The 24,038-nt window shown below is 42.8% G+C and overlaps 2 protein-coding genes across 2 annotated transcripts; one reads left to right on the forward strand and one right to left on the reverse strand.

The window, feature by feature from the left end:
• The first annotated feature begins 545 nt into the window (after window positions 1–545).
• Window positions 546–6,496, forward strand: atp5mk.S (ATP synthase membrane subunit k S homeolog). The gene is made up of 4 exons (XM_018227430.2): window positions 546–703; window positions 3,663–3,759; window positions 5,336–5,430; window positions 6,319–6,496. Exons 2-3 carry the CDS (start codon window positions 3,673–3,675, stop codon window positions 5,426–5,428), a joined length of 180 nt encoding a protein of 59 aa, XP_018082919.1. The 5' UTR covers window positions 546–703; window positions 3,663–3,672; the 3' UTR covers window positions 5,429–5,430; window positions 6,319–6,496.
• A 1,221-nt stretch (window positions 6,497–7,717) lies between these two features.
• Window positions 7,718–23,707, reverse strand: taf5.S (TATA-box binding protein associated factor 5 S homeolog). Its single transcript, XM_018227431.2, has 11 exons — window positions 22,860–23,707; window positions 20,569–20,809; window positions 18,550–18,865; window positions 17,594–17,757; window positions 15,214–15,349; window positions 14,487–14,607; window positions 13,236–13,365; window positions 11,693–11,857; window positions 10,784–10,961; window positions 10,520–10,697; window positions 7,718–9,300 (listed from the first exon to the last, which is right to left on the reverse strand). The coding sequence occupies exons 1-11, from the start codon at window positions 23,350–23,352 to the stop codon at window positions 9,083–9,085; spliced, it is 2,340 nt and encodes a 779-aa protein (XP_018082920.1). The 5' UTR covers window positions 23,353–23,707; the 3' UTR covers window positions 7,718–9,082.
• Window positions 23,708–24,038: the final 331 nt, after the last annotated feature.

Here is a 24,038-nt window from a genome sequence, read left to right on the forward strand (position 1 = left end):
CAAATGCTGTATAAAGCTACAAATTTATTGTCATTGTTACTTTTTATTACTCTCCTATCTACTTTCCTATCCATATTCCTGTCTCTTATTCAAATCAGTGCTTGGTCGCTACGGTAATTTGGACCCTAGCAATCTGAAGAGCTGCTGAATTAAAAGCAAAATAATTCCAAAACCACAAATAATAAAAAATGAAAACCAATTGCAAATTGTCTGAGAATATCCCTCTCTATATTATACTAAAATGTAACTCAAAGGTGAACCATTAAGACATGATCTGACCAATCAGATCTTATTTTCAGGTAACCTGATTGTTATATTGCTCTGACAGGTGAGGTAGCTTCCACTTTCCGTGCTGTTAGAATTGCATGTTCTCCCTCCTTACACTAAGCATGCAGCGATTCCATATACACGCATACTCGTGCAGGCATCCATACTATTGACCCGGAAGCGCTTCTTTTCTCCAGGTCAACCAATCGCAGCCACTTCCGATTTAGAAACAGGGAAAAGTGACCTTCCCGGCACGAACAGAACCCTCTGTTTCCACCAATCGAACTCCGACGTTGCCTGACAGACGACTATAGCAGCCAATGAGTGCGGCGCTGTTATTGAAAGCTTGAGGCGGAGCTTGAGCGACAGCCGCAGTGGAAGTAAAGGCCGGTGTTGAAGGGCACGGTGTGTGTGTGTTGCTGCTCGGAGAAACCAAGTGAGTATCGGGCTGCAAGGACTTTATGTTCTCTTGCTAGAAGTGAACGGCAGTTCTATGGAGCTTTATTAACAACCGAGGCTGACTCTTCATTTGTCTGTCAGTTTGAAAGAGATGACCCCAGGGATATGGATTATGGGAACCTCAGTCATTTACAGGGATGTTGTAGTTATTTGTAAATGGAATTGCAACTGAAAGCAGGTTTTCCAGACTACAGAGACAATGGATCAGAATTCACTCCCCACAATGCTGTGCGAGATACTAATAAAGCTCCTTTAAAGGGCAATGATTTGGGTCAGCACTAAACATACACTGGCCAAGGGAGCTTGCTATTAGACTGCCCCTTTCAATGTCGGACTGGGACACCCGGGGCCCACCCAAAAAGCCTTAGAACCGGGGCCCACTCTCCGTACAATTATTCTTCCTCTTCTCTCTCAACCTTTTAATCTCTTTTCTTTACCTTAGACCCGGGGGCCCACGCAAAAGCCTTAGACCCGGGGGCCCACGCAAAAGCCTTAGACCCGGGGGCCCACGCAAAAGCCTTAGACCCGGGGGCCCACGCAAAAGCCTTAGACCCGGGGGCCCACGCAAAAGCCTTAGACCCGGGGGCCCACGCAAAAGCCTTAGACCCGGGGGCCCACGCAAAAGCCTTAGACCCGGGGGCCCACGCAAAAGCCTTAGACCCGGGGGCCCACGCAAAAGCTTTAGACCCGGGGGCCCACGCAAAAGCCTTAGACCCGGGGGCCCACGCAAAAGCCTTAGACCCGGGGGCCCACGCAAAAGCCTTAGACCCGGGGGCCCACGCAAAAGCCTTAGACCCGGGGGCCCACGCAAAAGCCTTAGACCCGGGGGCCCACGCAAAAGCCTTAGACCCGGGGGCCCACGCAAAAGCCTTAGACCCGGGGGCCCACGCAAAAGCCTTAGACCCGGGGGCCCACGCAAAAGCCTTAGACCCGGGGGCCCACCCAAAAGCCTTAGACCCGGGGGCCCACCCAAAAGCCTTAGACCAAGGGCCCACTCTCAGTACTATTATTCTTCCTCTTCTTGCTCAACCTTTTAATCTCTTTTCTTTACATACTATAATATATTATTCCATCTATTTAGCCTCTTTGTTTTCATAGAAATTGGGAATGGCAATGAAATAGGCCAAATATTTAGCAGCATGAGGGCCCACTGACACCTGGGCCCACCGGCAGTTTTCCTGGTATCCTGATGGACCAGTCTGACACTGGCCCCTTTCCAAGGGTTTCCCATGGATCCTTGCACTGCCCCTTGTCCCTCAAGTACAGTAATTTTTCCATCGTTTCTGCTCCTGTTTTATCCTAGAGCAGCGCAAGGGATCTCTATGAAAATGAGAAGATGGTGGCACTTTAACTGAAAGATTCTCTGGCCGGTGGCGTTATAAAGATGAGGAGCCCCGACTAGGGTTGCCACCTTTTCTGGAAAAAAAATACCGGCCTTCTAGTGATGTGTGGATGTGCATGCTTCTTCACAGGCGGGTGTGGGATGAGCTCTTCTCCTGCTCTCCCCGCCCGCCACCGTCAAATGCCAGCTTCCGACTTCCAGATTAATCTTTTATAGAGGCTGCGCCTGCTTGCCCCGCCCCTTTTGTGACATCATGGGCGGGTCTATAAAAGCAACCCGGAAGTGCGGATGCAGGCGATCACGGGCCAAGGGAGGGTGGAGGAAATCCCGACCCGCACATTACTACGGCCTTCCTATATTCTTGCCTTTTTTTCTTATTAATAACATTGGCATCAAGCATTATTTTTACCGGCCAGGCTGGTAAAATACCAGCCAGGTGGCAACCCTAGCCCCGTCCTAAAGTCCCAGATTAGCTATTCCAGTCAATGGTGGGTGCCCAGCAAATCACCAACCTTCCTGGGACTTTGGTTTTGAAAGCCATGCTATTGAGGGTCGCTGATAGAATGAGGTGATGGTACGGGTCAGGAAAAAAAACACTGCTTTCATTAGCAATTACATTTACACTTCAATTCTTATAAAATAATTTTTAATGAGTTTATTTTCTTTAATTATGCAAAACGGGGCATTTTGGGTATAATACCTCCTCCCCGTGCACTGGAACCTGTGACAAATGGTGTATTGGGATTTTCACACCTGCTGGAAAGGAATGGCAATTTTTGGAAACCCCAAACAAAGCAAGGAGACTGCCGGAGATCTGTGCTTTTTGGGGGGATTGTGCAGGCATGTATCATGGTGTGAATTTTCAGGACAAGCCCTCAATGTCTATTGCAACCTTTTTATATTGTTTAGTCTTGTGTGTCTAGCCGGAGTGTTGTGTGAGACATTAAATCCACATCTCTTGTGTCATTTGGGCCTTGAATCCTAGACTGTAAGCTCTGGAGGCAGTGCCGTGTGACCTAGTGTTTATCTTTAAAGGAGAAGGAAACCCACTGGGCGCAAAACCCCTCCCCTGTGTTGCCCCCCTCCCTCCTCCCCCCTGGCCTACCTGTCCCCCTGGGCAAATGCCCCTAACTTGTTACTCACCCCTCTGCGCAGGTCCTGTCCACGGAGTTCACAGTTGCCATCTTCTTCCTGCTTTGACCGGCGTCTTCTGGCGCATGCGCAGTAGGAACATTTACCGGTACGGATCTACTGCGCATGCGCCAAATGTCACAAAGTGAAATCGGCAAACAACTCCAAGTCGATCCCAGGACATCTCCAATTGACTAAAACAGCAATTTGGCAGGTTTAAGGTGGCGAATAGTCAAATCAAGTGTGACCAGTGTATGATAAATCTCAAATCAAATTAGAATTTTTTTAAAAAAAACTCAAATGAAATTTTAACAATTCCCTAGTCGAACTTGACAGTTTTGGCCATAAAAAAAATTCAAATATTCAATGAGACCCTTGATAAATGTGCCCCCTGTTACCTGCTGAACACATGTAAATGTGCTTTTATTTCTATCTGCCTAAATGTTTTCTGTCCCCTTTTAAGGTTATTAATCATGGGCGGACACGACTCTGGAACTCACCACCAGTTCACTGGCATCCAGAAATACTTCAATGCATATACAATAACAGGGAGAAGGAATGTAAGTAAACCAGCTTATTGGTTTTCATATGGGGGGGAAAAACCATAGCCTTACGGAGCAAAATCTGATCAGTGCTTTGTCAGATATTGATCAGGGAGGATGTAAAAATGAAGTGGTCTTTGTGCATATGGAGCCCTCTTGTGATCCAAAGACGATGGGGGGGAGGTCTCATGGCCAATGGGTAATGGAAAGGCAGAATCAACCCCGAAATAAAAAAAAAATATTAAAGCAACTTTCCAATATACAGTTATTAAAAATGTCCAGTGCATTTAAAGTTATTTGTAAAAACAATTACTAATCAGGATTTGCTTAAAGGGGACCTGTAACCCAAAAAAAACTATTCCAAATCCTAATGTATCACATTAGTCGAGCAAAATAAACTTTAATTACACTGTATAAATTATTTGAATCTTGCTTCCTTCAGTCTGGGAATTCATAATTATAGCAAGCAGGCAGGAGCCATTTTGTGAATGCTTTAATAAAAAAAATCATTTGGATTTCATGTTTAATTTGAAAAGGACTTTTATTGTACAGCTTTTTATGTCTGGGTGACAGGTCCACTTTAACTCCTGTTTGTTTCATGTTGCAAAAGTCTTAGTTCTCCAGCAAAGACAGGTCTGTTAATCAGCTGCCTCGCCTTACATTGATTCAACAGTCTGAGCCATCGGGGCAGAGAATAGAAAGGGACAGACATTGCTTTCAATAGCAATACATATACAAATAACTCGAAAACTACAACATTTATAATGAAAGCAGCATCCTGCAACTTATAGTTATTTAAAGGAACAGTAATATCAAATAAAGAAAGTCTTGTAAATTATTGAAACGTAATGTACTGTTGTGCTTCACTGTTAGAACTGGTATAATTACTTCAGAAAGTTTATATAGACAAGCTGCTGTGTAGCCATGGGGGCAGCCATTCAAAGCTGAAAAGGGAGAAAAGGCACAGGATACACAGCTGATAACAGATAAGCTCTGTAGTATACAATGGGATTCTTCAGAATTTATGTTATCTACTGTGTATCCTGTGTTTGAATAGCTGCCCCCATGGCTACACAGCAGCTTTTTTATATAAACTATAGTAGTACTTATCTGTTATCTACTGTGTATCCTGTGCTTGAATGACTGCCCCCATGGCTACACAGCAGCTTGTTTATATAAACTATAGTAGTACTTATCTGTTATCTACTGTGTATCCTGTGCTTGAATGACTGCCCCCATGGCTACACAGCAGCTTGTTTATATAAACTATAGTAGTACTTATCTGTTATCTACTGTGTATCCTGTGCTTGAATGACTGCCCCCATGGCTACACAGCAGCTTGTTTATATAAACTATAGTAGTTTTTCTGACGCAAACACACCAGTTTTATTAAGGCAGGGCACCATTACATTATATGGTCATTCCTTCTTAAAACACTTTCATTTTTAGATGTTAGTGTTCCTTTAATAAGGAGTAGATCTTCCTGCTTATGGGTAGCTTTACAATTATTTCATCCTGATATTGTATTCTAATGATCCACAGCCTCCAACTGGTTCTTTCTGCAGTTTGCTCAGTTTTCCCCCCTCTATTTTAGTGCGTGTTAGCCACGTATGCTGGAATTGCTACCCTCATCCTGTTCTTTAAACTGAAGCCCAAGAAACAGACTCCGGCCATTACAGACAAATAATGGTAAGTATTTTTCCTTTTTAGAGATGCCCAATGCAGCAAGTAATAAGGAACTTTCACAAACTAATCCTGCAAGAGTGGGTGGGGCTGATTGGGAAGTGGTTTTAGGCTAAAAAGTGTGCCTTCCTATGCGTTCTTCTCTGCTGGTCAATTATACAACCTTTATGCTTTAGGATCACATCAATTTTTTTTTAATCTAATTTGTTCATGTACAACGGGGAAAAAAACAGCGTTTTAAGATTTCTAAGTCTTTATTAAGAAATAACTTACCAAAACTCCGCTTGCACTTCTCTTCAGAAAAGGCATCATGGCGACAATCCATCCTGCAGCGCTCGATTTTTTTTCTGAAGAGGAGCGCAAGCGGAGTTTCGATAAGTTATTTCTAAAGAAAGACTTAGCGATTTAAAAGTTTAATGCCTTTGTGGTTTTTTTTTTCGTTCTACACGAATACATTTTTTTTGAGAAAAAAAAAAAAAAATTGATGTTACTGGTCCTTTAAGTCTACCTACTCCAAAATGATCACTCAAGCAAATGATACGTTGGTAGCTGTAGCCTTATTTTCTACTGCCCAGTCACCATGTAGTCTCTAACTTATTTGAACGGCACAACTAGTAACTGTAGACGTCTAACAAAAATTCTGCTTCCAGTAGCTTTTGGCCAAAATTAGCTGCTCTTATAATCTTACTTTCTGGCCGACTATTCAGAGAAGATATAATTGGTTATGTTCCAGCAGGAAAACCTTCTGGACAGAGTTTCCCCATAGAAAATATGTCCATTTTTTTGCCTGTTAGACTGTTTCACAGGAAGAACCAATACAACTTCTAATCTGAAGTGTTTGTTTTGCATCAGTATTTAACAACTAACCTATCTCATGGTTTTTCTTTTTTTTAGGGCTTCTGCACCCAACATGTGATTCCTTCTTTCAAATAAAAAGACATTGATTTATATTGTTTATTTACAAAATATAAATTATGGGTAAAAACTGTACAAAAAGAGCAGTGATTCATTCCTCTGCATTCTCTTTAGTTAAGTCTGTTGGAGGTATATAATTAAATGTATTCCACTGTCATTCAGTCCTATTCTTTATCTTTTGGTTACATCAAAGCATCCTTGGTGTATGACATAGGGGGGAATTCACAAAAGTGGAGACAGCTTATTATTGGAGTAAAAGTGGTGGTAAACTGGAGTGAAATACTTTCTCCATATTCACAAACCGTAATCCGTCTAAATTCCCACTTTTCATATTTTAGCGAAACAGTTTAGACACTTATAAATTTGTCTTTGAAACGACATAAAACTGGTGCAAAAATGACATTTTCTCCTGACATTTTAAAAACGGAGTAAAGCTCAGTATAACTCTCCCCCATGTGTCAGATCAAGTCTATGATAACTTGCTTTGGTTCACCCAATCTTCATTTCACACCTCTTGTAGGTGCCTAATTTCAGAATTATTATCTTATTAATAGGGATTTATAGTCAGGGCACATGTTTCTGTCTAACCCTGTAATTGTAAAAGCCTCATTAACAAAACAAGTAAAACACTGATTAAACAGTGTATTTTATACAATTTGATATGTAAAGTTTATAACTCACTTTCATTATTTTACTAGTTTTATCTTAATGAATGAGGTAATATCAACAATTTGAGTGAATATATTATCTAAAGGAAAAGAAGGCTCCTAGGCATTTTTTTTTAGTTTTAGCAGCAATTAGACACTTGACGTAAGATAAAACACATTTCTGATACAAATCCCTATATTGTGCAAAATACCATTTCTTGTATTTAGACCCTTATATCTTGTTACAGAATTGGGATTTACCCAACATGTAGGCAGATTTAGGAAGCCCATGTTATCCTGAAAAAAAAATTTACTTTTCCTAGGTAAAATAAACCTTCTCCCAAAAATTCCAAATTTGATAGGTGACTAAGTGCTAAAGACAAATTCAGGAAAAAAATCTTTAAAATGTTGTGCAAAAGACCAAATCTGGAAACTGTCCGTTTAAAACACAAATTCACAAAAGTGGAGATAGGTTTGTGAATTTGGTGGGAAATCTGACATTTTTGTCTCTATCACCACTTTTGTGAGTTCACCCCCTTAGTGTCTATCCCGCATTAGTTTACAAACAGGCTGTTCATACATCTATAACTTGCATAGGAGCCAAGACTTCTTTCTACATGGCTTGCCCTACCTTGACACCCTACCTTGATTTATAGTCCACTTGCAGGGCTACACAGCCATGTAAGAAATGAGCCAAATAATATAAAAGTGGAAATATTTCACAAATGTCATTCTGAGTCGCATCACAACGCACTACAGGAATGTATCCTCTACACCCAACACCCAGTCAGCATAGTACTGTTTCAACTCCTTGTATTAAAGCTAGAAAATACTTATGGATTTACTTTGTAAACTCAGAATGTAAGATGGAGGGGTACGTGGAGCCTTCATATGTGTATAGTTTATTACAGCTGCATGTAAGCACCTAGTAACTAAAAGGTAGATTGTATAGTCACTTCAGTTTTGTGGCTCAGAGTCCTGTAGCGGGTTGGGTACCCACAAAAACCTTCGGGTTGAAGTCCCGGGTGCAGGTATAGACACGAGTCAGCGGGTTGCAGGTTCTCAATACCGATTTTTACTCCTTTTTTCTGATCATGTCTACTTCTGATGAGGTCACTTCCGGTTTGACTTTTCTGATCCCACCTACTTCCAATGATGTCACTTCTGGTTTACAATAATAGTACTTCCTAAATTCTTGGTGGTCAGTGGCTGTAGATAAGGTACTTACGGGTCGGGTAGCAGGTCCAAGCAGGCAAGAATGCGGGTCCAGTATAGGTTCCAAAAAAATAGACCCGCACAGGACTGTAGTCCAGGGAGCTGGATTTCTTGAAGTCCGATCTTAGAGAACACTTTGCAGCCTCATTTAAAAGAAAGCCATTGCCTCGATTCTACACTTTTACAATGCTTGGATCCACGCTTAAGTAAAAAACCTACACCTATTTGCTCCCTAACAAAAGCAGTGTTGTATCATGGTTTAATTTAAGACAAAAAAATGTCTTCACAGTGGTAATGCTACTGCCTCAGGAATGGAGAAAAGAGGTAGAGGCGGACACTAACAAAACAATCGTGATCCCTGCAAGCTGTAGAACAGTAGCAATATTGATAAAGGCATATTACAAGTTAGACAGCTTTTCATCACTATTCGTGGAAACAAAATATAGCAGAAGCGCCACTTCATACATAAATGCTTGAGACACTTCACAGCTTCGGTAGTTGCTACAACAAGATACTGGAACAAAACATTTTGAAAGAGTAGAGGTCTGACATGAAGGAGCCATAGGAGACACTGGCTCGAGCTGTTTATAAAATAAATAATTTTTTTTTTACTTTACACTGAAAGGATAGTCACTGGAGAAACTCATCCTCCCCCCAAAAGCCACCCCCTTTTCTTCTCACGGTTACAACAAATATGTTTCTGGCTGCTGAACCACATATTTTACATGAGCTAGGCACTGTTCAACAGAATCTTGATTAAAAACCAGAATGAGCTGACAGTTTCAAAAAAAATATAAGGCTGACTGTCAACACAGGCTACTGTCATCAGATGTCCATCTGCAAAACAATAGCAAATATCCTTGAGAATAAAGTGCATCTGTTCACTGTGGGGTGTAAGCTCCTGCAGCAAGGAGCAAGTTTCGCCTTGTGAAATGGAGATGTACGACAGGGGTTGATTTGGTTATAAAAGTACCCAGGAGTAAGTCTTGTGAGTTTTCATGGAAGTTTATATGGCCCGCTGAAGTTGCAAAGTCATCGGTGTCTAAGTCTTCAAAAGTTTTTACTGCATCCCACAACCGAACTGTATTGTCCATTGAACCTAGGGGGGAAATAAGGTGTAAGGGACTGTGCAAACCTTTCCACTCATCAGTCAATGCTGGTCTATATACTGCCAGTACACTTCAGCTCCAAGCAACACTAACTGGAAGATGCAAGCATTGTACTTTCATTCTGGCATTGAAGGAGAACTAAACCCTAAAAATTAATATGGCTAAAAATGCCATGTTTTATACACAACTTATTGCACGAGGCTAAAGTTCCAGCTTGTCAATAGCAGCAATGATCCAGGACTTCAAACTTGTCACAGGGAGTCACCATCTTGGAGAGAAGCTAAGCTTAGGGGTCGTCACTAATTATCCAGCAGAAAGTGAGGCTAGAAATGTTGTATGTTATGTTTTGTGCTTCTGTACCAGCCCAAGGCAACCAGTCCTTTAGCAGTAAAGATCTGTGTCTCCAAAGATGCCCCAGTAGCTCCCCATCTTCTTTTCTGCTGATTCACTGCACATGCTCTGTGCTGCTGTCACTTACTGAGCTTAGGGACCCACTCACAATATACAGTACACATAGAATAGAAATGTCACAATATAAGTTTGATTAGTAATTAATACAGATAATTACTACACGGCAGCACAGAAACCAGTGCAATTAGCATCAGAATTTAATAATCAGTCCTGTAGCATCAGCTTATATTACAGACCAACCTCATTTTCTGCTGGATAATTAGTGACGAGCCCTAAGCTTAGCTTCTCAACAGCTGCTCAGAGCCCACTGAGCATGTGAGTGTCACAGACATTTTCCAAGATGGTGACCCCCTGTGACAAGTTTGAAGTCTTGGATCATTGCTGCTATTGACAAGCTGAAACTTTTGGCTGGTGCAATAACTTCATTATATTAAATATGGCATTTTTAATACTATTCATTTTTAGGGTTTTCATTCTCCTTTAAATGAAGCAAAGTCTGCTACTGGTCGAATGACATTAACACTCCAATCAGGAGATCGCATTTGCTGGTCACATAAAGGAAAAACATGACATTTGATGCAAGGAAATACTAGACCAGACTTTGAGCCTTATATTACATTACCCTTTTATGATTTTTCTACTTGCCCTTGATTTCACAGACTGACCGTTTTCTCTACAATGGTAATGTGGTCTCTTCAAAAGTTATTCTTCCTCACAAGACTTCAGAGCAGACTGTTTCTGCATGCAAATTACATTTGGTAGTAATATAATGGAGCTCCAAAACATCGCCACACATACCTGATGATAAAATGTCCCCGTCTCTGCTAAACCTAAGTGCATATATTGTGTTTGTGTGACCCTTTAACTCTCCAACCATCAAACCATGGCCGACGTCCCACAGGAGAACTCTGCCATCTGTCGCTCCTGATGAAAGAAACTTTCCATTTGGGTTGAATGCCAATGCATGGACTGGTCCCTACAGAAGTAAAAATCTTGTTAAAGGACAATTGGTTCCCGTGTTTGTAACCGATTCACATTAACGCAGTTTCAAGGACCGTTTACCTTATGTCCGGAGAAAATCCGTACACAGTTCCCGTTTAGCACGTCCCACACTCTGACAGTTCTGTCTGTTGAGCCAGTGGCAACATAGTTGGAGTTTGGGTGAAATCTCGTGCATATTACGTCGGCAAGATGGCCAGCAAATATTCTTAAGGGCTGATAATGATCTGTAGCCCATAAACTAGAAAAAAAAGTGAATATTTAATTCCCGTTCGGCTGTAAAACAGGTTGCACAAAGTAAAACAGGTTCCGGAATAGGAGTGCTGTCTGTGCCGATTAAATTCACTTTATCTATTCTGTTCATGCCTCTGAGTTCAGCAAAACGAGTCAAATGAAGGTGACGTCATGGTGAGCTGCAGGGGAGAACCACGAGGGAAACAGACACCGGCAAAACTTTTTTTTTTTTTTATTTCTCTCTGAACTGAAATGGGGAAACCTGCTAAAAACCTACATATGGTGAGTATTCTGATGGAGATAATTGTGAGTGTGATGTTTTAAAGAATTTTTATTTGTATAAATAAAACAGTATTATGCTATGGGTTCTTTGTATTCCTATATTGGAGCATAAAGGAGCTGTGCAGAGCAGGGAAGAACACTTGGATACTACATGCAATATGTAAAACTACTATCTTGTAAGTAGGCATTTTAGCCAAAGTTTGTGGAGGCTTTTGGAAGAAGCTTCTATGCACAAGTTTGGAGGAGTAACATGCTTTCTAAAGGGGAACTAACACGAGAAAGATTTATTTTGCAACAAATGGTGCTATTTGAATAACTAACGTACTACACCATATTTCCACTTTGATTTTTTCATGTACAGCTAAGAGACTGGAAAGGATCGGCAGGAGTGAACAAATCTAAAGGACTAATTTTTCAAATTCCCTAAACTAACCGCAGCAATATCCAGAATCTTACCGTGCAACTCTGTCGTGGCCTCCTGATACAAAGTAGTACCCATAAGGAGAGAACTGTGTGTCCCAAACTGGGTAATTGTGCCCTTTGTAAGCCACCAAGCATGTAAATGTCTGAAGACTCCATAACCGGATAGTGCCATCTTCAGAACTCGATAACAAGTTATTCCTGTTTCAAGATTTAACAGATTTAAAGTTATTAGTAAAATGACAGTTGGCCAATAACGCATATTGACAATGATCCATCCATGTGCAGAGGGTACAGCAGCAGATAATATTTACTTTATACTCAAACACAGACGATGGTTGGGCAGACTAAATCTGAGCGTTTAACTTTAAATAAATCACCTGCCTTTCAAAATAAATCTATCTCAGCCAAAGCAGTTATCAGCAGCACACCATAGATTTGAATAAACGTGAAATTTATTGTATCAAAACATTTCAAACAGGGCAACGTTTCCGGCCACCCGTCCTTTATCAAGCCTAGTGTTACAATTCCCACATCCATATTTAAAGCGAAAGGAGGGGGTGTGGAAAAAATGCCACTCCCTCTTCCTGTGACATCATAAAAAATTCAGTGTTATCTATTTAACCCATGATGGTCAAAGTTATAAAAATCAGTCCATCTCAGTGAAATCCATAAAATGTCTCTCGTTTGCCTCCTGCTCAACATCACTATGTATACACATAATATATTCAGTGAATAAAAATACTGTGATTAAAAATTGAAAAAATAAAAATGCTTTGACTGGATAACTTGACCCTGTAACAGGCGTGGGTCCTTCAGTACAGCACCTGGTACCGCAAAGGTATGTGTTCAAGGCTTTAAGCTCTCCACCTCGGTTTCTTCAATAAATCTAGCTCAATGATGCCCATCTTAATGCCAACGGCCAATTAATTAAAGGAACAGTTCAGTGTAAAAATAAAAACTGGGTAAATAGATAGGCTGTGCAAATAAAAAATGTTTCTAATATAGTTAGTTCCTGCTTTTCAGCTCTCTTGGTTTCCACCGATTGGTTCCCAGGCAGTAACCAATCAGTGACCTGAGTGACTGAGTTAGTCAGCGACTTGAAGGGGGGGCCACGCAGGACATAACTGTTCAGTGAGTTTGCAATGGATCCTCCGCATTCATCTTAGATTTAAAAAGCAACAGCTATGGCCCATGTGGCCCCCACTCAAGTCACTGATTGGTTACTGCCTGTTAAGAGAGCTGAAAAACAGGAAGTAGAGTTCTCTATTATGTTACACATCCAGTCACTCCAGCCTTTATACATTACATTTTTGGCTAACTAACTATATAAGAAACATTTTTTATTTTGCACAGCCTATCTATTGACCTAGTTTTTATTATTACACTGAACTGTTTATTTAAGGCCTTCCTCCAGAGCATTTTATGATTACCAGTCTCCGTTCACAATAATTTTAATGTAATTCTGCACCACAAACAGCTTGTGCATCACACAGTACAATCAGCTCTGGCTCTGGTAACACATTAGCTTCTGACAACACTGTGGAAACTGACACTATATAAAGAATAGGAATCTAACCTGTCTGGGCTGAAGCTGGTGGCGTAAACAGGCCCACTGTGACCATATAAAATCTTCATCTCGCTTGAAGACTTTTCATCCATTATTCTTTCTAAAACATCATCCGCCTCTTTGTCTATGAGGCTCAGATCTGCAGAAAAAGATATACAAGCTCAAGAAAAGTGATTACACTTCAATTTCACAGCACTTACAGGGGAAGTAAAGTCTAAAATAGAATAATGCTAGAAATGCTGTATTTTGTATACTAAACATAAACTTACTGCACCACAAGCCTAATCAAACAAATGATTTAGGCTTTCAAAGTTGGCCGCAGGGGGTCACCATCTTGTAACTTTGTTAAACAACTTTGCAAGACCAAGACTGTGCACATGCTCAGTGTGGTCTGGGCTGCTTAGAGATCGTCATAAATTATCAAAACCGCACAAGTCAAATAATATCTGCCAGAAGCCGATACAGCAAGACTGATTAATAATCAGAAGTCAGATTGCACACACTGCTATCTTTTTTCCCTGTGTTGTAATCTAATGTGGATTTTATAGTTTTTGTATTGTTTAATACAATTTTTCTCCAACTCTGCAGAACCAGTGTCAAAATAATCCTCCACATAGAATCCCAGTTTATCTGTTTGAATCTGGCTCCATGATCTTTGTCTCTGCAGCTGGAGTTGGAAACAGTAAAGGGGATGTAAAGGCAAAAATAAAATCCAATACAAATCTTTACAGTCGCCGACTGCTCTACAGAGAAACAAACAAAGCTGCTTGAGTTCTGCCGGCTGGGAATTAAGGTGGGGGCTCACCCTGCTGTTCGTATGATTGTTTCCCAGGTAGGGACCATCTGACAATTCCTATCCACAGCAGTAAATGAAGGGAGAATTTCACTGCATACAGTCAGGTTTCTTATAAAAACGTTACACATTGTTTAATTAAAGTATATTGGAGATAGGTTTCTTTTTCATTGAAGTAAATTACTTTGCCTTTTCATGCCCTTTAACTAAGGCTGCACCACATCCAGCATTCCGCTTGGAATTTCAACCCTTGAAAGTCATGAAGTTCTGGACAACTGAAAGGGACAATTGTTGTGTAACTGTCTTTAAACTAAATTTCTTAGGTTATACTACTTTTAAGATGCCAGACATTTTTGATGCAGAAAACTGGCTGTCCGAAAACATGTGCTGTCTCTAAACTGCACGTTAAGTATTATAGGTGTATGTTTAAACAAAAAAAAAAGCCAAACAGCATTTTTGTTTTTTACCGGACGAAGATTTGACACTCCGCAGCTTTTTAGGGGTAAGGCTCCAAACACGAACTGTGGAGTCTGCAAATCCTCCTGCTATAAGGCTGGAATCATCAGTTATATCCACTGCCGTCAGACCCTGCATAGATAAGGGGTGTTTGTTTTCACTTACATTTCACTCATATTCAAATACAAAAGAAATGTTAAAACTAAAAAAAGACTAGTAGAAGACCTTTGTTTAAAGAGGACAGCAATTTACATAGGGATGTCTGTGTCAATATTAAGTTGCCCCATACTATCTGTGGTACCGACTGTTCTGCTTCAGAGTCTATTGTACAGTATATCCTAAACAATATATATATTATATTTAGAAAACAGTAGCCTACACACAAGAGAGTTCTAGATCACATAAAAGCCACCTTAAGGGCAGAGACACGCTCACCTTCAGGGAGATTTAGTCGCAGGAAGTTTCCTCGTGAGGCAACTTCGGAAAACGAATCGCACCGATTGCCATCTAGCCGGCGGGAGGCAGTTCAGGGATATTAGTCGCCCAGAAGAGGAGATTTGTCGCTGGACGACTTATCTCCCTGAATCTGAGCGTGTGTCTCTGCCCTTAAAGGTTGCCCTAAACTGGACAAACTGTTTCCCCCCATCTCAGGCCAATTCATAGGTTTTAATCCAATTGACTGGAGCACATATAAGCATCATCAACAAACTAAGACAAAACTGGACACAAAGTACTGACCTGATAGGCATTAAGAAAGGAGTAGAAACAAATGGAGGGCAGACTATCTGAGCTGAGTGTCACTCGTTTGGCGGCTTCTTTCATGATGATAATTTTATCAAGTTTGTCGGAGTCCTTTAGTTCTGGAAGTGGAATCCTATAGATGAGTGAACAAAAACGGTTAATAAACCTTCGTTTTTAAGGATATTTATAGCAAGCAAAAATACACATTCTCAGAAGGCCTGGGGGAAAATGCTGTTGTACATATGCACAATAGGATTTTTACTGCTCCAGCTATTGCAGAACTATGGCGCTAATTTACTATGTGCTAAACTGCCCCAATGCAGTTGCCCATCTTTGCTTTTATGTTCAGACTGGCACTAGAGTGATCAAAACGTATTGCTGAACGATTACTATGGACTATCTTAGTGACATCTAAACTCCCCATCATTTAATAGATCAAAAGCGGTTTGAGTCTGGCAGTGGTAGTTCTGCAACATTCTTAAAGAGAAGGAAAGGTTAAAACTAAATAAGTTTCTTTAGAAAGGTCTGTATAAATACACCAGTAAACCTTCAAAGTAATGCTGCCGAGTCCTCAGTCAAAAGAAACACCACATTTCTTTCCTTCTATTGTGTACACATGGACTTCTGTATCAGACTTTCCACCTTCAGCTAAAACCTCCAGGGCCAGGGCTTGAGCATGCTCAGTTTGCTCCTCTCCCCCTCCCTGCTGTAATCTGAGCCCAGAGCTACAAGTGAGCAGGGAGAGATTCAGGCAGGAAGTGACGTCACAGCAACCTAATAGGACAGCTGCTATCCTAAAACAGTTTCTAGAGCCGTTTTACTCGGGTATAATAAATATAGCATTTTAGCTTGCACTATTGTGGCTAATATATTGGCAATAAACTGCCTCTGTAGCTTTCCTTCTCCTTTAATGCCAAAGAGCTGCTTATCCCCAACATTCCCTTTATTTTTATACACGGATGGAAATCCAATACTTTGGGACATCTCATCTCTCTCCTGCATGAACATAAAGTGCATACCTACAGTGTGAAAAACTATTTGCCCCCTTCCTGATTTCTTATTCTTTTGCATGTTTGTCACACAAAATGTTTCTGATCATCAAACACATTTATTAGTCAAAGATAACACAAGTAAACACAAAATGCAGTTTTTAAATGAGGGTTTTTATTATTTAGGGAGAAAAGAAATCCAAACCTGTGTGAAAAAGTAATTGCCCCCTGAACCTAATAACTGGTTGGGCCACCCTTAGCAGCAATAACTGCAATCAAGCGTTTGCGATAACTTGCAACGAGTCTTTTACAGCGCTCTGGAGGAATTTTGGCCCACTCATCTTTGCAGAATTGTTGTAATTCAGCTTTATTTGAGGGTTTTCTAGCATGAACCGCCTTTTTAAGGTCATGCCACAACATCTCAATAGGATTCAGGTCAGGACTTTGACTAGGCCACTCCAAAGTCTTCATTTTGTTTTTCTTCAGCCATTCAGAGGTGGATTTGCTGGTGTGTTTTGGGTCATTGTCCTGCTGCAGCACCCAAGATCGCTTCAGCTTGAGTTGACGAACAGATGGCCGGACATTCTCCTTCAGGATTTTTTGGTAGACAGTAGAATTCATGGTTCCATCTATCACAGCAAGTCTTCCAGGTCCCGAAGCAGCAAAACAACCCCAGACCATCACACTACCACCACCATATTTTACTGTTGGTATGATGTTCTTTTTCTGAAATGCTGTGTTACTTTTACGCCAGATGTAACGGGACGCGCACCTTCCAAAAAGTTCAACTTTTGTCTCGTCAGTCCACAAGGTATTTTCCCAAAAGTCTTGGCAATCATTGAGATGTTTTTTAGCAAAATTGAGACGAGCCTTAATGTTCTTTTTGCTTAAAAGTGGTTTGCGCCTTGGAAATCTGCCATGCAGGCCGTTTTTGCCCAGTCTCTTTCTTATGGTGGAATCTATGGTTCCATGTTTTTGCCATTTGTGGATAATGGCTCTCACTGTGGTTCGCTGGAGTCCCAAAGCTTTAGAAATGGCTTTATAACCTTTGAAATTGAACTCAGGTGTGAAACCACAGTTAAGTTATTTTTTAACAAGGGGGCCAATCACTTTTTCACACAGGCCCATGTAGATTTGGAGTTTTTTTTCTCCCTTAATAACGTAAACCTTCATTTAAAAACTGCATTTTGTGTTCAATTATGTTATCTTTGACTAATAGTTAACGGTTTTTGATGAGCAGAAACATTTAAGTGTCACAAACATGCAAAAGAATAAGAAATCAGGAAGGGGGCAAATAGCTTTTCACACCACTGTATAATTTCATATAAAATGTACCAACTTTGCAGTTTGCTTTCTTCTTTTGAAGGTAACATGCCTGCCGACCATACCTGTTTTGTGGTGGAGCATTAGGATCCTGCTTTTTGCTTTTAGATCCACTGCTATCTTTTTTAGGCTTTTTCTTTTTTGGTTTCCCTTCTTCATTTTCCACTTCTTCATCTTCGTCGTCCAAAGGGACTTCAATTTCTGGCTCTTTCAGAAGGCCAAAGAACATCTAAATAGCATGACACAGATTTATTCTGTAGAAATATATATGCTGGAAGAATGGTTAGCTTTCCCTAAATTTTGCAATTGAACCCTTAGGGGTAAATTTACTAAGCGGCAAAAATTCCAGTGACTGCTTTGCAGCCATCGAAGCACTTTGCCAGACGAATAATCGGTCAGACCGCTAATTTACTAAAATGCAAAGTTTCCTTCTGGGCGTCGGACGCTGGCGAATTTTCAGTAACGTTTCTTCAGCAATGCGAGCAAATCAAAGCAAAGAAGCGCTAGCGTTCAAGTCTGCCTAGGGCAATTTCATTAGAGGAATTCACACAATACATTACATTTCCACAGATAACTACACATGTCCAGGGAACCTAAATAAAGCCAATACAGTTATAATGCCCTACACATGAGCCCATTTTAAAATAATGTTCCATATGTTAGAAAATGTATGGGGGAAACTGGGTACCTGAAAAAAAAATGTTATGCTTTTTGCAGCCTATCACTCTGAAAAACTGAAAAGTCGGCAGTGTTTTTTGGATTTAGAAGATTTTCCACTCAAAAATTATGATGTAATTAAATGAGGATTGAGGATGTTCTATGCACTCCAATGCATTTCGCCTGGTCTGAGCTGGCGAAGGCAAGTCTGCATCTTAGTGAAACAATGGGAGCTGAATTTTTTCAACAGCTGGGGCACATTTCTAGATTACAAAGACTAAATAGCCACAGATCTGCAGTCAAAACCCTTCTTTATATTATTACAGACCACCTAAGAAGTGTCCCCTTTAATATCTAAATGTACCTTTGCTTTGTTTGCTTCTCGTTTCGCTTCCCCAGACAGACTGCCCACCATAGCGTCAACCTGCTGCTTGCTGCGTGGCATCCCATCGAAGATATCGATGTACAAGTGCTCCTGAACGATACTCCAGATCTGGTTGTTCTGCCGCTCCTGTAAATGCCTCTTCAGCAACTGATAGGAGTCACGAGAAATTCGCAACACAAACTTGCTGGTGCGAAAGTCAAGGATGGTCTCGTTGCCCATCATGTGCTCCTTTTTGGTGAGGCTGGCTAAAACTCGCAGATCATGTTCATAATAGCATTCCTGATCACCATGAAATCTGTATTGACAAGGGAAGAATACAGTATTTAAGTTTTTTTAAACTCGTTTTTGTAGTAGAATTTTTAAAGGGCCGTCGCCCAGTGATTTCAGAGTGCCATGCCCGGTTACATAAAACACACTGGTGTTTATGTGGCTTGTTACCAAGTTGCATGGTTTATTTGCAGCTTGTATACATGAGCAACTGTGTCTCCTGGTTTCCTTTTCCATGTAGATTACTTGTCATCCAATCTATGCTTCATGGTTCCCTTTTTACAGACCTGTTTCCTTAAGGGCAAGGTCAGACGTGACTTTTTACGCTGCGTTTTTAATAAAAACTCCATCTGTCGTAAATACGCATAAACTGCACTACCACTGAAACTAAAGGAAAACGCACTATGGCAATTCTCACAGGGCGCCTGCAAGCTGAAATGCGGCACGGGACGCCAGTATTGGCGTTTTTTAAGCAGAAACAACAATACGTGAAGAAACTACCAAATGTATAGACTATGGGATCTGCAAGTTTGAAACCACACTTTACGTAAATACGCAGCATATTTTAAATATGGTGTCCAAATTCTCAAGACATAAATGACGCATATACGTTTTTATGGCCGGTGACGTAGTTACGTTGTGTATTGATGATCATAAATAGGGAAGAAGGTGGTGCTCCAGAATAAATTGTAAATGACTCACCTAATAGTAAGTGTGGTCCGGGTGCTCCAGCCCCAGACCCCCAGCTTTAGGGAGCGGTACGGCAACAAATATTTGCAAATAACAGGGCCGACCAGCACTCAAACGGATCCACAGGACGAAGGAAAATAGTTTAAACTTTGTATAAATAAAATACATATTTTAAGTGTATATTTGCATCTCCAGATGCCCATGACTAAGTGCCCTGAGTGGGCGCGAAACGCGTAGGGTGGATGGAGATGCAAATATACACTTTGTATAAATAAAATATATATTTTTTAACGATTTTCCTTGGTCCTGTGGATCCGTTTGAGTGCCGGTCGGCCGTGCTCTTTCTAAATATTTATTGACGATCATTCCTGCTCCATTTTACATGTAAATAGTTTTTCTATTTCCAAATAGTTTTTCTATTTTCTATTTCCAGCCAGCGGAATTATGGGGAATGGGAACAATGAGAAGTGCATGTTGGGAAAAGAAACCTATGTGCTGAAAAACGCATGTTGACGGTCGCATGTGGTTTCAGTGGCGAATTTCTGCCCGAGCTTATTTAAAAACTCCATATACTTACCCCTTGGTGCAGATTCTTCCAGCGGAATTGCACACAACCCATCTTCCGGTTCCTCGGTAAGCTGACAGAGAGCGGCAATTTCCGTGCAACCTAAACAGCTTCCGTGTAATTTTGCGCATGCACAGTTGTCGCAATCCGGCAAACTGCGTCAACTGCGCATGAAATACCGATCTCCCAGTCAGCTTACAGAGATCGTGAAAGATGGATGCGTGCAACTCCGCTGGATGAATCTGCTCCAAGGGTAAGTATGGAGTATGGGGCATCTCCCCGGGGTGGGAGGTACAGGTTTTTTTCCCAAACAGCTGGAATTCTCCTTTAAACCAGAATACTGATGGATTTGAGAGTATTCTGCAGATACCCGACCCCCTGCAGTATGTACAATAATCACAGCCAATTCTTTAGTATATGGCATATATCTGCACCTATAATAAATGAATATATATATTCTATACTATATTACTTACTTTTCAAAAAATAATTTTGCCTTGTGTTCATGCTGATTGTAAACTAGTTCCAGGTACATGTGAACAAAGAGTGGGTAGAACAACTGGGATAGTTCTGCCCGATGGCAGTCTAGCACAGACTCAATAAAACGCTTCAGATTACTGTAGTACTCCTCGTAGAGGGCCGGCTCTCCTTGTTGGGTGTAAGCAGACAAAACTGCGCTGATGTCTGGTTGGTCTTGAGGGCTATTATTCAAAGTAGCTGGAAGAAAGTGATTATACACAAATAAAATTACATAAATTACTAATGGTCGTTGGGTTCTGTCCAACTGTCATCATTCCTGACAGCACTCAATGAAAGGTGACATAGCACAGAGGTCCAACTGTCATTTCTCACTGTGGATTCATCAACTCAAGGGGATTTTTAACCTGCCCGGCCAAAATCTGGCTGAATTTTGGCAAAATATCCATCGGGTAGGACTGTCAGAGGGCCCCAAACATAAGGACCTAATCAGCTTCTTTTATTGGCCCATGTTTGGCCACCTTTAGCTCAAACATCTGCTCACTAGGTGTTCTGCTCCACCTAGCCAAGAAGAGGGGGTGGAGAAATACCACTGTCCATCTGCCACTGCTCCTAATTCCATTGAGTGAGACCCTAAGGCCCTTGCGCGAGACCCTAAGGCCCTTGCGCGAGACCCTAAGGCCCTTGCGCGAGACCCTAAGGCCCTTGCGCGAGACCCTAAGGCCCTTGCGCGAGACCCTAAGGCCCTTGCGCGAGACCCTAAGGCCCTTGCGCGAGACCCTAAGGCCCTTGCGCGAGACCCTAAGGCCCTTGCGCGAGACCCTAAGGCCCTTGCGCGAGACCCTAAGGCCCTTGCGCGAGACCCTAAGGCCCTTGCGCGAGACCCTAAGGCCCTTGCGCGAGACCCTAAGGCCCTTGCGCGAGACCCTAAGGCCCTTGCGCGAGACCCTAAGGCCCTTGCGCGAGACCCTAAGGCCCTTGCGCGAGACCCTAAGGCCCTTGCGCGAGACCCTAAGGCCCTTGCGCGAGACCCTAAGGCCCTTGCGCGAGACCCTAAGGCCCTTGCGCGAGACCCTAAGGCCCTTGCGCGAGACCCTAAGGCCCTTGCGCGAGACCCTAAGGCCCTTGCGCGAGACCCTAAGGCCCTTGCGCGAGACCCTAAGGCCCTTGCGCGAGACCCTAAGGCCCTTGCGCGAGACCCTAAGGCCCTTGCGCGAGACCCTAAGGCCCTTGCGCGAGACCCTAAGGCCCTTGCGCGAGACCCTAAGGCCCTTGCGCGAGACCCTAAGGCCCTTGCGCGAGACCCTAAGGCCCTTGCGCGAGACCCTAAGGCCCTTGCGCGAGACCCTAAGGCCCTTGCGCGAGACCCTAAGGCCCTTGCGCGAGACCCTAAGGCCCTTGCGCGAGACCCTAAGGCCCTTGCGCGAGACCCTAAGGCCCTTGCGCGAGACCCTAAGGCCCTTGCGCGAGACCCTAAGGCCCTTGCGCGAGACCCTAAGGCCCTTGCGCGAGACCCTAAGGCCCTTGCGCGAGACCCTAAGGCCCTTGCGCGAGACCCTAAGGCCCTTGCGCGAGACCCTAAGGCCCTTGCGCGAGACCCTAAGGCCCTTGCGCGAGACCCTAAGGCCCTTGCGCGAGACCCTAAGGCCCTTGCGCGAGACCCTAAGGCCCTTGCGCGAGACCCTAAGGCCCTTGCGCGAGACCCTAAGGCCCTTGCGCGAGACCCTAAGGCCCTTGCGCGAGACCCTAAGGCCCTTGCGCGAGACCCTAAGGCCCTTGCGCGAGACCCTAAGGCCCTTGCCCGAGACCCTAAGGCCATTGCGCGAGACCCTAAGGCCATTGAGTGAGACACTAAGGCCTTATAACAAAACTAAGGCCAATAACAAAACAATGCTACAATCATGGATCCTTGATGTATAGTAATCTCAGCACATTTTATACACAGTTTGAGTTCCAGTATAATTAACATTTGTTTCTAAATCAGTTTTTCCCCGGCAATTTTCCGGTTGCCTTTGGTTATCTGGACTGAGATGTAATTTTATATCTATGGGTTTCTACTATACAGGTAGAAGGTCCTCAGCAGCTCCCAGCCAGTCTCAACATATCAAGTCATATTTTTGGAATAATACGAATACTAGTGAGTGAAATACTAATAAATGAAAAGAGAACCAATGGGCACACATGAAGGGGTGATAGGGGATGGGAGTGGGGTGGATGAGATGGGAGTAGGGATGTGGGGGTGGGGATGAGAGCAGGAGGTCCGAGTGAGTGGGATGGACAGATCGCTCACCTTTCCCGGCGGAGGCAGAAGAAGCGCAGTTAGAAGCCGCCCCGGCAGAAGACACGGATACATCCGCTCCAGTTCCCGCCGCACAACTCACTCGGCTCAGCAAGTTCGTCTCTGCTCCGTCCCCTTCCCCGGCGAGCTCGGGGCTGAGCGAAGTTAAGGCGAGAAGTTCCTCAGAGTCGAACAGTCCGCTCTCCCTCAGGAGAATATGGGCGGAGTCCTTGAGTTTGCGCTTGTTCAGGTACTGTAGCACGGCCAGCAGCGTTTGGCGGTCACTGGCATCCGACACTGGCGCTGGAGCAGCTGATGCTGGCGGAGCCGCAACCCCCGGTGGAACAGGAGGAGCAGCTTGGGGACTAGAGGGACTCGCGGGAGCGCCATTTCCCAGCGCCTGTACATTCCCATCCACGCACCCCGACTTGTCAGCCTTAAACTCATCCTGCGCCTCAAGCTCCGACTTCACCACCACACTCGCCTCGTCTGGCACCGCGGCCATCTTGCAGCGGGAGTTTATGCCCTTACGGCATCTCTCTTTACGGCACTACAAGGCCCAACCCATAATAATGGCGTCAGTTCATCCATAGCGACGTGCCAGTACTTCCACGTAGAGGCAGCTGTTCTCCCTAACTATACACGTTTTCGCGACAGTCCTGGCAAAGGAACGCTTTCCGGTAGGCGTGCCCTGACGTAGTTTGATTGAAAGCTACGCGTAGATTTGCGTTGCTTCGCTACAGTCTTAGAAAAACTGCCGCCATCTTGTGGCCTATCCCTACATTTTTTATTCCAAACTTTGTGTTTATTGAAATGTTTGCATACTGACTGACAGCGTTTACTTTCATGTGTAGCTCAACATAACGAATAAGCAACATTTCTGTTATACAATCTTTGCCTGGTTGTGTGTTGTATCATTTTATTTACTTCAAACAATCCCTACATTTCTATTGGCTGTTTTGTACAATTCTTGGCTGTAGGATGAAATGTGTAAACAGGCGGCGGGGTACATGGAGGGATGTACAGTCTGACATCCTTTGTGGGGAACAATATAGTGCACGTAACCATTGGCCATTTGGATAGCAACGGCTGTCATAGCAACGGCTGTCATAGCAACGGAACACTTCTGCATTGCCACTGCTTTAAAGGGGTGGTTCACCTTTGAGATAACTTTTTGGAGCAGATTTATCA

Source organism: Xenopus laevis, chromosome 7S, assembly GCF_017654675.1.
Source record: "Xenopus laevis strain J_2021 chromosome 7S, Xenopus_laevis_v10.1, whole genome shotgun sequence".
Lineage (NCBI taxonomy): Eukaryota > Metazoa > Chordata > Amphibia > Anura > Pipidae > Xenopus > Xenopus laevis.

Bases quoted from the DNA above. Each gene is read 5' to 3' on its own strand.
- taf5.S (XM_018227431.2), bottom strand. From the start codon at position 23,352: ATGGCCGCGGTGCCAGACGAGGCGAGTGTGGTGGTGAAGTCGGAGCTT. The intron at 18,866-20,568 runs GTAAGTAATATA...TTGTCAATACAG, and splicing joins GCAAAATTATTTTTTGAAAA to ATTTCATGGTGATCAGGAAT. The intron at 10,698-10,783 runs GTAAACGGTCCT...TTACTTCTGTAG, and splicing joins GGATTTTCTCCGGACATAAG to GGACCAGTCCATGCATTGGC.
- atp5mk.S (XM_018227430.2), top strand. From the start codon at position 3,673: ATGGGCGGACACGACTCTGGAACTCACCACCAGTTCACTGGCATCCAG. The intron at 3,760-5,335 runs GTAAGTAAACCA...CCTCTATTTTAG, and splicing joins CAATAACAGGGAGAAGGAAT to TGCGTGTTAGCCACGTATGC.